Genomic DNA, 16,115 nt, shown 5'->3' with positions numbered 1-16,115 from the left:
CAAATATTCACTCTATCTTCATCTACTTAACACTATAGATTTATATGAGTGTTTTACATAAATGAAAAGCTTTTAATCAATGAATTTTTAATCACGATTGTTCAGTCTTTATTCTTAGTAATAATTGTGCTAATTGCTCTAGAAATAATATTGAACATCCATCTATCCAAGCATTGGAAAATATTTATGCACAAGACATGAAAATGTTTCTGGAATGCATAGATGAATAAAGGAATCAGATGATTGATGCCCTCAAGGAGCTTACAGTCTACTGAGGGAAACAAGACAGGTTTGAAATTCACTGTAACAAGTAGAATATGTTAAGGGCCATAAGAGAGGTAAAAATTGTCACCAGGCAGAGAATAGGTTAGTGGTTGACAGAGGTTGGGTGGGTGGGTGGGGGCAGGGGTGGGAGAAATGAGTACATGTTGGCTAAAGGGTACAGATTTTCAGATATAAGATGAATAAGTTCTGGGAGTCTAATGTACAGCATGGTGACTACAGTTAACAATACTGTATTTATACTTGAGAGTTACTAAGAGAGTAGATTTTAAATGTTCTAACCACATTAACACATATATACACACACAAATGGTAAATATGTGAGGGGATGGATGTGTTAACTAACTTTATCGTGGTAACCATTTCCCAGTATATACATATATCAAATCATCATATTGTACACCTTAAACTTACACAATGCTATGAATCCATTTTATCTCAATAAAGCTGGGGGAAAAATTACCACCAGGCCTCAGAGGGCAGAGATTACCTTGAGCTGGAGGGATCAAGAGAGGCCCTGTTTGGACTTGGGATTTGTCCATGCATTGATGAGGGAAAGGGCAGGCCTGGCCTACTAAGAAACCTAGGAAAGGCAAAATTCTAGATACTCCTAGGTTAGGCAATGCTGGTAGAGACTACTAGTGACAACAAAAACAACACCACAGGGGCTTCCCTGGTGGCGCAGTGGTTGAGAGTCCGCCTGCTGATGCTGGGGACACGGGTTCGTGCCCCGGTCCGGGAAGATCCCACATGCCACGGAGCGGCTGGGCCCGTTGAGCCATGGCCGCTGAGCCTGCGCATCCGGAGCCTGTGCTCCGCAACGGGAGAGGCCACAACAGTGAGAGGCCCACGTACCGCAAAAAAAAAAAACCCAACAACACCACAACTAATATGTGTGTATCACTTTATAGTTTACAAAGAGCTCCTGGGTACTGGTCAGAATGCAGAGTCTGGAGCTGGAATGCCTTGGTTCTGATTCCTCACTCTGCTAATTACTATGTGACCTTGTGGAAGTTACTGAACTTTTTGTTTCCTTTCTTTCATCATCTAAAAAATGAGATAATAATAATAATACCTACTTTATAGAGTTTTAAGGTTTGTGAGCTAATACGTAAAGTGGGGCTTGGCATGTAGTGCCTTCCAGTAATGCTGGCTGAGTTCTGTGTCTTGGCCTTCACGATAACACTGTAAGATAGGAACTGTTACTCTCCTCAAGTACAGTCATACAAACTGAGTGCTCAGCGGGGTTAAATGGTTTATTTATTCAAGGCTACATAGAAAACTATGGAGTTAAGACAAACTCTTTAGCCTTTTTATTTTACTGCGCAATGCAGTAACCAAAATTTAAGAAACATTAAAGAGAAGTTGCCATAATCTATACTTTTGGAATTTTCATTCAGATTTCTTGAGGTTAATACTCAAAATGCAAAAAATGTATGTAGGAATAAATAAAAATTACAGAATTAGCCAGCATAGTAGCTGATGTGAATGTACATGAACAATTAACACTCATTTCATATCACAATATAATTTTCTCACTGAAGCAAAAATGAATTTTCCCGTTTGATGGAGCATCATCTCTGCCTTACTGTGGGTGTGACATGAATTTTTATAGACTTCAAAGCTCTCTTGAAGACAACATATTGAGTAATGACATATTTCATTGTGAAAAATCCACCCTTTCCTTTTTATTTCTAGTGACCACATTCAGAACATTATTCTTACATTTACTCTAAATAATTTATACTCTCTCTAATCTTCTTTTTAGGAGTTATGAAATTTTAGTGAAAGCATGCACCACAGGTTAAAGGTGACTTCAGCATGCTTGCAGTAGCGTTAGGTAGTGCTAGTGAAATATCTCATGCTGTTATTTGATTCATGAAAACTAATAGCCCCGAGAAATTTAATTTAGAAAGCTGAACATTTTGAGTAATATATAGATTACTTGACATGTAGGTTATTATTCAATTGAGAGATTTTATATGAAAATGTTAAATTAAATGCTACTGGCAGTTGCTAAAGATTGTACTTTTTAATTATTCTATTTTTCATCCAATGTCTCTGCCTCTTTTGTCATTGACATTTTATTATAGGTTGCTGGGAGAATATTCCTTTAGCTCAAATGTGTATTATCATTCCAGGTGATAGAAGCACATAGTAGGCACTCAATAAACACTTGTGAAACAAATGACCTTAATTTACCATGCTCACTTTGTAGGTTGCTGCTGAAATTATTTCAGCTTCTACTTCTGTTTTTCAAGTATGCAAGGGATTTTACTGAGCTTCTCAGCTTCAGTGTGATTAATGAGATTTCTAAGCATGTTGAAATTGGTGCTATCGAATATCTTGGGTCTGAAACTAGGGAGTTGTTGATTGAGTATGCTTATGTCTCCTCTGACTGAGGCCAGACGGAAAAAATAGACCCTATAAACAGGGCTTAAAGTTCTTGATTGAAGATAACTTCAGCTGAACATGAAGGCACAAAATAATGTTTCATGAGTTTAACCAAGTATTTGTTTATGTCCACATTTTAATTTAATTTTATTTTTATTAATTTTTATTGGAGTATATTTGCTTTACAATGTTGTGTTAGCTCCTACTGCACAGCAAAATGAATCAGCCATACATATACATATATACCCTGCCCTGTGGATTTCCCTCCCGTTTAGGACACCACAGTGCATTAAGTAGAGTTCCTGTGCTTTACTGTATGTTCCCATCAGTTGTATTTTATGTATTTTATGTATTTTATACATAGTATCAATAGTGTATATCCACATTTTAATTTTAAGTTTTGGGTCTTCAGTTTTCATAAATAGATAGATAGATTCAAAATCACAAAATTCTTCATGTTTCTGCCATATTTAAGGTTTTATGATGTTATTTAAAAAATATATTTGACTATCTCATTTCAATGATTTCAGTGGGATATGTGAAGCCTCCATTTTGCTTTTGTAATACAGTCATATTTGAATATATTTTGCATATCAATTGCATATGTCATGGTTTTGAAGATATTGCTGATCAGGTCAGCATTTTTTGTCTTTGAATACAGGATCACAAAACTAACTTTTGTATGTTTTTGCTCTTGAAGGTGTGAGCTATGACTAGGCAAACCGGTGATGAGGGCTTAGGGAAAAGAATCCACATCATACTTCATTAAATCATTATTGTCATATCTGTATGTGAGAGACAAAGCTATATTACCCAGATCTTCTGTAGTGTAAATGGTTGGCAGAAACTGGAGAGACTGACACTCTTGTCAAAGTAACTTGCGCAAGCACTCATTTGATCATCATTAATATGTGTGTTTTTAAACAGTTTTCTAAACACATTAGAGAATCCAATCACATCCATTCACTTAAAAAACACTCTTCTCTTTGTAGCAAGCAGGTAGCACTCTTATAGACATACATAAAAGAGTATCATGCATCTTTCTATGTTTTGAACTTATTTTTTATTCCTTGTGATTGTCTCTTATTCTGAGCTAACCAGGTCATTTTTTAATTCTTATATTTAAGGTGTTAAATTTTTTTCTCTAAATTACATGTTGCCTGAAAACTTATGACACATACCCTTAATTCTAGCATCAAATCTGATGAAAATATCCTATAACATTTGTTTTGGGTCTCTCCACATTGTTGCTAGGCTGCTGATTATTGCATTTTGTATGAATGTTTCCAGCAGGGTGTGCAGGGTTTTGACAGTGGTAATAGCCAAACCATTTACTCCATCCTTAGATTTTTAGCTGAAATATTTTAAGGAATAAAATTGAGATCATTACTGATTACCAGATTTTAAACCCAGCATTCTTCTCTAGGTATGCAAAGCCTTTCCCTGTCTTAGAGGAAATAAAGTTAAGGAAAGCATCCTTTCACTTGTCATTTATTCAGTAAATATATATAAAGCATTTGCAGTGTGTGAGTGAGGCTTAGAACTGCACAGCAGGGCTGCTGTGGTGAAAGGACAGATGCAGTCTTCACCCTCAGAGGCAGCACGGAATAGCAGGAGGAGCACTGAACTGTGAGTCCTGAGATTCCAGCTCCAGTGCAGTCATGAGCTGGTGCCATGATTTTGGCAGATGTATATTTCCCAAGACCTTGGTTGCCTTATCTATAAAATTAGTAATTGTACCAGCTATAATATTTTATTATTCTACAACTTGATTTCTTTTAACTTTGACACCTGAAAATTATTTTAAAAGCATGTCACCTTTTAATAATTTGATTATTTGGTTTGCTATTTGACACTGACGTACCTAAGATGCTATTCCCCTCTTCCAACATCAATACACACACACACACACACACACACACACACACACACACGTGTATGTGCATATTTTGAAGATGTGTAGTGCTTGAGATTAAAGTTTGGCCCTATTCTGTAAATGTGTTCAGAAAATAATATAACACAGATATTGAAGGCAGCTTGTTTTAAACTTGTAGCTAAACATGACATTCAAATGTTAATTGGATGAATAAATCTTGTTCATTTTACAGACATGGAAATGTCAATGGAATAAAACAATTTATCACAAGATAATGGTTTCCTGCCACCAGATAAATGCCAAGATGAAGATACTTATTGAAAATGTATCAAAATATTCTATTGCTATTTATTGAAAATAAAGGTTGAGAAAAGTTCAACTTTTCAGGTCAAACATGAGAAATGCCCTGCCTATGGTATTAGTATATTACTGTATCAAACACAATGTGCGTGGTATAGCAATGTGAGAAAATTCTAAGAAATAATGGTCTATAAATGAACCTTTTAGCTTTAAGGTATGAGAATTACTGGAATGGTGCAATGGGGGCTAGGAGGAGATACCTAATATATATTGAACTCTTGTTATGTGCGTGACACAGTCCTGGTGTGTTCACTGATATAAACTGTTCACAAGAGCAGGATTTTTTTTTTTTGGCTGCGTCGGTCTCTCTTAGTTGCGGCACGTGGGCATAGTTGCCCCGCGGCATGTGGGATCTTAGTTTCCTGATCAGGGATCGAACCCGCGTCCCTTGCATTGGAAGGCAGATTCTTAACCCCTGGACCACCAGGGGAGTCCCAGGGACACGATTTAAAAGGATTATTATCCTCATTTTTTCAGGTAAAGTTAAAAGCAAAATAGTAAATCAACTATATTTCAATTAAAAAAAAAAAAAGAAGCAAAATACCTTGCAGTCACATACAGGATAAGTGCCAATACTAGGATTCACACTCAGCCCGGACTTCAAATTTCGTGCTCTTCTCCTACACCCCACATCTTTACTTGTACTCCATAAGTCTGAATGCAATACCTTTTGGTTTGGGGGGCTTTTGAGTAGATTATTTCCCCAAGTTTTGTTGTACCTGATGACCAAATACTTCTTTGGATCTAATATGCTGATGAGTCTTCTTTAAATGACGTTGTCTACGTACCTAAAGAAAAGAGCACACCCATAGGTCTTGAGGACTTGGTTAGCTCTAAATGGGCCAAGTAGCACTAAATTCTAATTTAAGACCACCTTCTTTTCAACAGTGTGTGGTTTTAAAGTCCTTAGGTAATTCCCTCTTTCTGCTTTCTTTTCTGAACCTAGATGTCTATTTCTCCACTTTACTTACCTTGTGTCATAGTATTCTTCGTAAAATACATTATTTGGGTGATTACGAATATAGGTGAATAATCGAAGTTGCTCAAAGAAAAGGAGGTTTATTGTTCACTAAAGCTCTTACTGATCTCTTCATGCCAAGTCCTTCTCAAGTCCCTCCACCCCTAAGGTCTCTTCTCCACCTGCCACAAACAGTGGGTGTTAATGTCTCCCTCCTCTGGACTCTCAGAGAACTGCAGCTTTCCTCTGGCATTGACCCTTCTACCTAGGATTTTAGTATCAATATTTACTGATATACTTGTCATAATTTCCCTAGTAAGGAAATACTCCTTACTAGGAGAAACTGTGTGCTTTCCTCCTGTCTATTCCCCATGGTACCCAACAGAGTTATTTGAACATTACAGATATTCAGCCAACAAAAGGGTGAAAGAAGCATGTGTATGGTCTCTGATTTAAGGATTAGAGGAAGTATTAAGACTTCAGAGGTATCTATAGTAGACCCTTGTGAATATGTGAATCTACCTGGTCCTTTGCCGATGCTTCTATTTATCAGTTCTCTAAAACACGTTTGGATCTTATTTATTTTGTAAAAATTCCTAGAGGCAATAAATGAGCAGATAATTTAACTGTTAGATGGTTACAAAGGGGATAAGATTGAATGTTTACATTTCCCTCAGGAAGAAAATAGTAATTCATATAGCACTCTTTTGATATATAAATAGTGTGTGTACTAGTAAAGATTTTTTTTAAATCATAATATTCTTTCAGTAGTTTTAGATAGACATCAAGCACCATTGTGTCAAATGGATTACTAACTGGCAGTCTTTACCATGCACTTTCACAGATGGAAGCCCTTTAGCTCTGAAGGACATATGGGAAGGAGTTCATGAGTGCTATAAGACTCGGCTGCTGCATGGACCATGGGACACTATTACCCAGCAGGTTAGAGAGTATTTTCATTGTATTATATGTGATTCTTTCCCTCTGCTCATCTTTTCTTCTAGTTCTCTCTCCTACTTTTTTTACCTGTTTCACTCCTCTACTTCCTTACAGATTTCAGTTCAAAGACAGTTTCCTTTAATACATCTTCCCAGATCCAGGCTTGGTTTAGCCTATCTGTTATAAGCCCTCATAGCACCCTGTAATTTTCCTTCATAGTGCATCTTACAGATTTAAATTATCGATTTCGATTTTTTGAAAAAAATTTAATGTCTGTCTTTTCCATTATACTGTGTACTCCCATGTGGGCAGACCCTGGTTTTTTTTTTCCCTCTTCACTGTATACCCAGCACCAGCACAGTATTTATCATACAGTAGGTATTCAATAAAAATGTATTAAGTAAATGAGAATAGAAACAAAGTTGGCATATACACCAAGAAATAGATGATTTAGCTTGTGTCACCTATAATGCTTCAGAATTTTACTAATAAGTGCATTTGCAAAACAATTAACTTTTGATTAATAATAAATTTGCAATAGTGATCTGAAAAAGTTGAGAAAATAGATCTACAAAAGTAGATATAAAAAATAGATTTGCGGGCTTCCCTGGTGGCGCAGTGGTTGAGAGTCCGCCTGCCGATGTAGGGGATGCGGGTTCGCGCCCCGGTCAGGGAGGATCCCACATGCCGCGGAGCGGCTGGGCTCGAGAGCCATGGCCACTGGGCCTGCGCGTCCGGAGCCTGTGCTCTGCAATGGGAGAGGCCACAACAGTGAGAGGTCTGCGTACTGCAAAAAAAAAAAAAAAAAGATTTGCAAAAGTAAAGAAAAATAGATTTGTCAATCATATAAGTCATTATTACTGCCCTGCTAAAATCAGTAGTTAATTATTTTAGAAATTTAAAAATAGTCATCACCTTTCAACCAATCATGTTCTCTTTAAAAATAATTTTTACTTATATCAAAAATCTTATTTTTTCCCAGCCTCTGTTAAGCTTAATCAAAGCTTCCTTTAAAAATAACTTTATCAGCCACCATTAGAATTTTTTTTTTTTTTTTTTTTTCGGTACGTGGGCCTCTCACTGTTGTGTCCTCTCCCGTTGCGGAGCACAGGCTCCGGACGCGCAGGCTCAGTGGCCATGGCTCACGGGACCAGCCGCTCCGCGGCGTGTGGGATTCTCCCGGACCATGGCACGAACCCATGTCCCCTGCATCGGCAGACAGACTCTCAACCACTGCGCCACCAGGGAAGCCCTCAGCCATTAGAATTTTTATGCCCTCTTACGTATTTGATCACAATAATGACAGTTTACCTCCCAATCAACTTAAGAATCCTTAGCATCTCATAAGTAGTTCTTTGGCAATGACTGCAAATGACCATTTTCTAGGTTTTAATTGAGGACAAAACTAGTTTTTAAGTATATGAATCACACTGCCCCTCAAATTAATCCTTTCCTTTCTCTTCCTACTGTCACCTTCTTAGTTCAAGCCCTGTTGCCTCATCTGGAACAATTAGTAAAACCTACTACTTTGATCTTCTGCTCCTTTCCTCCTTGCTCCTTCCCTCTAGTCAATTTTTCCTAACAATGCTGCTCTTATCTTACCCATGTGCAAACTTGCAATAGCTGTCCAAGGGGCTATGGTATGTGGTCTAAATGCCTTGCTGGCGTTCCAGTGGCTGCCATTCCCTGGGTCCCACCAGCCCTTTCAAGCTTTTCTCCTACGCCTCCATGCTACACAGTTTCAGCTCCTGCCAATCATGGCTATTCACTTCCCCAAGCCCATTTTGTGCGGTTTGTTCTTGGAATTCTTTCCAGGTTTCATGCTTTCCCTGTTGCCTTTGTTCTATCTTTATATATCCCCCTCGTTCTTTCATATGTTCCTTTTCTCAGAAACTACTTCTGCTTACAAAAATGGCCCCCTCTGAAATGCCATTTCTGTAGACCAGGAATCAGTGGTTGCTATGAAGAAGGATAATATAATGAGATATATAAGCAAATCCATCATAAAGATTTTTGGCAAGAGCATTTTATTTTATGCATAGTGTTTTAGATTAACCTTTAAGTATGTCAAGGTAAGTGCTAAGTGTTTCAACTTCCAGTGTCTTGTAAGTGACCACAAACTGTCCAAAAATGTAGAGTCAGAATCCACAGGACCCAGAAAATCTTTGGTTGTGAGAGTCAAGGAAGACGGCAAAGGATAGAGGAAGGGAGCATCCAAAAATATATATGTATTTAACTTCAGGGCCTTTTTTCTCTGCTCCTTCTCAATCACGTTTAACATTGTGCACCTGAGCCCGAATGTTATTTTTTTCTTTTTTCTGTCACTAGCATCGCTATTATTAATTGTGCTATAGCACAATTCCACGTGGTCTATGTCATTTGGGCTTTAATTCCACATGTCTCCATTCCGGCTTGTGACATATGAACAAGATTTTGAGGTCAACCATATTTTCTTAGTTACCTAATATGATGTTGCCAATAGATTTCATTCCATTGATGGAATTCCTAAGTTGCTAAACCAACCACATGAACAAATCTGTATGTTGATAGTTTTTAATGAAATTGACTAGTATCTTTTAGTTTCCAGGCATTTAAGCATCATACAGACAGCCTGTTAGCAGATCATCTTTTTCCTACTTGTCAAAACATGGTAGTAATGATCAAATCCTATCACAATAAGCATTACGATCTCAATACCAAGTATGAGGCCCACTTATTGGGAGGGATATTTGATATAACCAAAGTACAACATAACTATAACATTTAGATGTTCCTTTGGGATTTGTCTTATTGGGATTGATCTTGTATCCCCACTTTTGATAACACACTTTGTTTAAGCTTTAGAACTGCTCATCACAGTGTATGTCCAGGCATTGAAGACCTAGCAAGGGAAACTCATTTGTTGTCATTGTACTAACTTGGTATTTGAAAGTCATTATGAATATTTACTTTGGAGGTCTTAGCTTTTAATCCCAGTTTAGTTAATGGGTTGCTATTTATGTGCTGTTCTTTGCTTGAGATCTTTGAGAGAGTGTGTCCTCAATTTTGTAAGCCTCCATGTGGAGAAAAAATAGGGTGTCCTCAGTGCTGTGAAGGGGAGGGTGTGATACAGCACTGGGGAAGAATGAGCTGATAGAATATTGGTAGCATCAAATAGTAGACACCATTTTGCAGGATTATTCTAAAGAACCATTAGGTTGCAGACTGAACATGATAATAATATCCTGTCCTCCAGAGTGGCTTAAAAACAAAAGTAGCCTTTGCATAATATAACATGCATTTCACTTCATTTTCAGGCTTGACTGTGCTCATATAGTTTATTGCTCTTCATCTTTAATAATCACACTTCTGTTCTCTCAGCATTTGTCTTGATGATAAGGACCTATTCATGTCAGATATGAACTCTCTGTTTTGAAGACAAGCCACTCATGAATCTCATACATTTGATTATGGTGATTCTTACCTGCTTTTGTCCAACATTACGGACTACCTATTATCTCAACCCTGCTGCCTAATAAAGAACTTCCAGAAGGAGAAAGTGAACAGATGCCTAGGTTCGATCTGCCTAAATTTGGTACAGTGAATGTTACAATAATAATCACTGGAAGGTGTGGGCTCTATGTTTTAGGTAAAGAACTCCTGTAATCTTGGCATGAGTTAAAATTAGAGGATAAGAAATCATACTTTCAATTTTACTCAAAGATACGTGTAAATACACATATCTTCAGATAAGTGTATCAGATAAGTAATTTTTTCTTACCGTCTCCTTTTTTTAACTTTATATGGAAAATTACAAACATAATACAAAAGTAGAGGTAATAGTATAGTGTACTTGAAAACTAATGACCAATCTTATTATTTTGGTATCTCACCCAATCTGGAATTTTTTGGTAGCAAATCCTAGACATCATATTATCTCATCCATTCTCATCCATAAGTATTTAAGTATGTATCTTTAAAAGATAAGGGCTCAACATCAAAAAAACAAACAACGAAATAAAAAAAAATGGGTGGAAAACCTAAATAGACATTTCTCCAAAGAAGACTTACAGATGGCCAAGAAGCACATGAAAAGATGCTCAACATCACTAATTATTAGAGAAATGCAAGTCAAAACTATAATGAGGTACCACCTCACACTGGTCATAATGACCATCATCAAAAAATCTACAAACAATAAATGCTGGAGAGGATGTGGAGAGAAGGGAAACCTCTTGCACTGTTGGTGTAAATGTGAATTGATACAGCCACTATGGAGAACAGTATGGAGGATCCTTAAAAAACTAAAAACAGAACTACCATATGACCCAGCAATCCCACTACTGGGCATATACCCTGAGAAAACCATAATTCAAAAAGAGTCATGTACTCCAATGTTCATTACAGCACTATTTACAGTAGCCAGGACATGGAAGCAACCTAAATGTCCAATGACAGGTGAATGGATAAAGAATATGTGGTATATATATACAATGGAATATTACTCAGCCATAAAAAGGAATGAAATTGGGTCATTTGTAGAGATGTGGATGGACCTAGAGTCTGTCATACAGAGTGAAGTAAGTCAGAAAGAGAAAAACGTATAATATCGTATAATAACACATATATGTGGAATATAGGAAAATGGTACAGATGAACCTATTTCCAGGGCAGGAATAGAGACACAGACGTAAAGAATGGACATATGGACACAGAGGGGGAAGGGGAGGGTGGGACAAATTGGGAGATTACGATTGACATATATATACTTCCATGTGTAAAATAGATAGTTAGTGGGAACCTGCTGTATAGCACAGGGAGCTCAGCTCCGTGCTCTGTGATGACCTAGATGGGTGGCACTAGGGGTGGGGTGGGTGGGAGGGAGGTCCAAGAGGGAGGGGATGTAGGTATACATAGAGCTGGTTCACTTTGCTGTACAGCAGAATCTAACACAACATTGTAAAGCAATTATACTCCAATAAAAAATAAAAGTGAATAAAAGATAAGTGCTCTACAGAGATGTTTAAAGCAGCTTTATTCATAATAGCCCAAATGGAAACAACTCTGAAGTCCTTTAGGAGCATGGTTAAACAAACGGTGGTACTTCCTTAGCACAATACTACTCAGCAATACAAAGGAACCAACTATTGATACGCTTAACAACCTGGATGAATCTCCAGAGAATTATTGAGTGCAAAAAGTCAATCCCCAACGTTTGTCTAGTATATGATTCCATTTAGCTAACATTTTTGAAATGAGGAGATTATAGATTGGAGAATAGATTGCAGTTTTCAGAGGTTGTGAGTAGGAGGAAAGTGGGTGTTGTTATAAAAGGCAACAAGGGAAGCTTGTGGCAGTGGAAATGTTCTGTATCCAACTGTATCAATGTCAGTGTCTTGGTTGTGATAATATACTATAGTTTTGCAAGATGTTACCACTGGGGGCACTGAGTGAAGGGTATGAGTGATCTCTTTGTATCATTTGTTACAGCTGTGTGTGAATCCACATTTATCTCAAAATAAAAAAGTTTATTTTAAAAAGGTAAGGATTCTTAAAAAACATAACCACAATTCTGTTATCACAACTAAAGTTGTTAATAATTTCTTAATATCATTAAATAAGCAAATGTTTGAATTTCCCCAATTGTTTCCTCTTTCCTCCCTTCCTTCCTCCCTCCCTCCCTCCTTCCTTCCTTCCTTCTTTCTTCTTTCCTTCTTTCCTCTCTCCCTTCCTCCCTCCCTTCCTTCCTCTTCTTTTTTTAAATAGTTTCTTTGAATCAGGATCCAAATAAGGTTTATACATTAACATGGTTAACATCTCAAGACTTTTGAAACTAAAATTTTTATTCCTTTCTTTTTTTCTTGTAGGTTTTGTTAAAGAAAAAAGGTTGTTTGTCTTGCAGTATTTGCAGTCTGGATTTTTTTTGATTGTATCTCTGTGGTGTGTTTACTATGTTCCTCTCTATTTTTTATATACACTCCTAGTTAGATCTGGAAGCTTGATCAGATTCAGGTTTAGTATTTTAGGGCAAGAATACTTCATTGGTGATTCTGGGTACTTTTATAAGGAGGCACATAATATTTGGTTTTTGCTTTTTTTGTGTGATGTTAGCAGCCATTGATGATTATTGCCTAGACCCATTAATTCATTAGAGGGGTTGCAAAATGGTAATGTTCTAATTCTATCGTTCGTTATTTATTAGCTGGGCTACTTCTGTAATGACAGAGTTTCCCTAACCAGCTTAGTTACTTGAGGTGTGCTTTGCATAGAAAAAGCAGGAAAAATGCTTGGTTCTTTCTCTTTATGTTCTAGCTTTCAAGATAATGAGTTGGTTCTCTAGCATCCTCCAAAGGTGACCGAGAAAGTTTTTTTTATGGAGTCATGGATATAAATGTTTTATGTATTTCAATTCATTGTAGTGATTACCTTTATTGATGCTTGGTTTGTCTCATATTTGGCCAGTGTAAGTCTCTCTCTTTTTTTTTAATTTTTTTTTGGGCTGGGCTGTGTGGCTCGTGGAATCTTAGTTCCCAACCAGGGATCGAACCCAGGCCCACAGCAGTGAAAGTGCTGAGTCCTAACCACTGGACTGCCAGGGAATTTCCATGGCCAATGTAAGTCTCTAAGTTGGCTCCTGAGTTATTTTGATACAACTCAAGTAGCTTTGATGGCTTTTTTTTTTGGGGGGGGGTGGTACGCGGGCCTCTCACTGCCGTGGCCTCCCCCGTTGCGGAGCACAGGCTCCGGACGCGCAGGCTCAGCGGCCATGGCTCACGGGCCCAGCCGCTCCGCGGCATGTGAGATCCTCCTGGACCGGGGCATGAGCCCGTGTCTCCTGCATCGGCAGGCGGACTCTCAACCACTGCGCCACCAGGGAAGCCCGGCTTCTTGCTTTTTGATATGACAAGTTGATGCCCAGACTTGGGCATTCTCCAAGGAGGCTTGTCCCCTTCCAGAGTCCTTATCTAGGTGCTGCACCAGACAGAGTGGATTTAACTTTGGGCACTACCACTTACTAGCTGTATGACCTTGGGCAAATTACAAAAACACTCCGTCTCTTATTTTTCCATTAAAATTAATGGCAGCATCTACATAGAGTTGGTAGGAAGAGTAAGAGAGAGGGTTGTATACAAAACTCAACCTGTGTCATCTCCTTTCAAATATATTCTTTCTAACACCTGAACTGTGTGCTTTAGATTTGGAAAACTAAGACTTTTGAGGTACCTTGTTTTCTGATTTTACATGTCTGGGGAAGGCTGTCCAAGTGCAGGTAAATGAATGGGTTTGGGTGGATAGAAGTGGAAAGAAACTCAATGATTATTTTTCCATGTGATCCCACACAAGTGCTGTGAGAGAACTGGACCAGGAGGAGCCTTGAATACACATTCTGCATGCCCCAAATACCACTAATTTCATTGTGAAGATTTTAGCATGTCTAAAACATGCAAAGGTATGAGAATTAATTTCAGTGAGTTTTCATATTTCCATGATAAATCTCTCAGGGTAAAAAACCAAACACACACACATACACACACACAAACAGACACACACACACACACAATAAAAAATCTAAAACTCGTTAGGTACCCTTTGGTAGATAGATTGCTTTTGACTCTCAGTGATGCAGGAAGTCACTGGTTAAGGATTCTTAAATAATGAAGCTTGATATGTTGCCTGGTGATTTATAATGATGGCTGATAAACTTATGATTTAATTGTGCTTCCTCTAGTAATAATCTTAAGTGCTCAAGTGAAGTTCCAGTGATTGGCTTTCTTCTGAACTCAGTCTCCCTAGAGTCTCTAGGCATCTCTTTTACACAACATCCGATAACTGACTTTTAACTGTTCCTATTTTAAATAATACAAATCAATTAAAACACCCAGCTGTTTAACAAAACTTCTCAGTGTTGGTGTAAGTCTCGGTGGGTATTTCCTGATGGCTCATAATGACATCAATTTAGTGCACCTGGTAGGATCAGTGTGAACTGGAAGTGGCTTAATTCTTAAATGACAAGAAAATTAAGAAGCCTTTATGGATTGCTGCTGCTGCTTCAGAATCACTGCCAGCTCCACTGCTGGCTCTTTCACGGTAGAGTTTTATTTAAATGGGACTGCAGACATCATGTGATTGTTTTCTCTGTAATTTGCTACTAATTTGTTGATTCTGAGTTTCTAGGTATTTATTCTGGACATTAATTCGTCACCTTAGTGGGTAGGTTTATAATCCTGTAGTAATTATATCTATCTTGCAGACTTTTTGTAGAAACCCTCCAGTGTTTTAACAGTACTCAGTACTTCTACCACACTTCCCTGTTTTAGGAGAGTGAATGCTTCGTTGTGTGTCACTTTGTTTGGTATCCTGGGGTAATGATGACAGTGCTATTTTCCTTTGTTGGTAATTATTTTTAGATTGTCAATCTGCACATGCATTATGACTTTTAATGTTTATTGAATGTTGATGCTGTGGATTCCATACATCATCAGAGTACTTCACTCTCCATATTCATTTTTTTTAAATCAATTCAGAAATATCCTCTGTCACTCACAATCTATTGTGCTTTTCTTGTTTGGGGGTAAAAAACACATTTTTGTAAGTTTTATTTGTTCCTCAGACTTTCCTTATATTAAGGGGTACATGAAAGTTCTTTCTCATTATCTTTGAATAAATAATTAATTTTTCTCAAAATTTTTTTGACTTTACACCCTGGAGTGTTTTAGAAAATCTTAACTTCATACTAAATGCTATTTAGGCATTGATATAATATTACTTTCTCATCCAGCTTTTGATTACTAAGTTAATTTCTAGAATGTTTTATTTTATTCCATTTCAATGAGAGTTCAAGATACATAGTTAAACAAGGAATGTATTTCTTATAATAGCCAGCTTATTCATTTATATTTGGGTCTTATTTCTTTAAATTGAAATTTATTTCAGTAGACAATAAAAAGAGACTGGTTAGTTAATGTTTTTTGTTATATGTATATCTGCTTGAGATATACATATTATATGTATATCTGGTTGAGATATACATATAATATATATACTATATATATAATATATATTATTGAGATATACATATAATATTATATGTATATCTGTTATATGTATATCTGGTTGAGAAGAATATTGCTTAGCTTTTTGCCATCAAAGTTGCACTTTTGACTCAGCATATGACTTGAATTTATATGAGGGCTTTCTTTAAAGAATTTTCCAGCATTTCATTGATCCTTAGAACTTTTATTCCTAAAAAAGGAGCAGTTTAAGAAATAGAGACATAGATCTAGAGAACAAATGTATGGACACCAAGGAGGGAAAGCAGGGAAGGGG

General features: G+C 37.2%; 1 protein-coding gene across 6 annotated transcripts in view; it reads left to right on the top strand.

The window, feature by feature from the left end:
• ATG10 (autophagy related 10) overlaps nt 1-16,115 on the top strand; it is a 227,450-nt gene that overhangs the window by 138,735 nt on the left and 72,600 nt on the right. For all 6 annotated transcript variants that reach the window (XM_049708313.1, XM_049708312.1, XM_004281642.3 and 3 more), the window contains one exon: nt 6,715-6,812. In XM_049708313.1, the coding sequence (XP_049564270.1) occupies nt 6,715-6,812 (98 nt within the window). The remainder of the gene's footprint in view (nt 1-6,714; nt 6,813-16,115) is intronic.

This window comes from Orcinus orca, chromosome 3 (assembly GCF_937001465.1).
Source record: "Orcinus orca chromosome 3, mOrcOrc1.1, whole genome shotgun sequence".
NCBI classification, from domain to species: domain Eukaryota; kingdom Metazoa; phylum Chordata; class Mammalia; order Artiodactyla; family Delphinidae; genus Orcinus; species Orcinus orca.
Note: the sequence above shows the minus strand (reverse complement) of the source record. Positions and strands in the feature narration are given on the sequence as shown.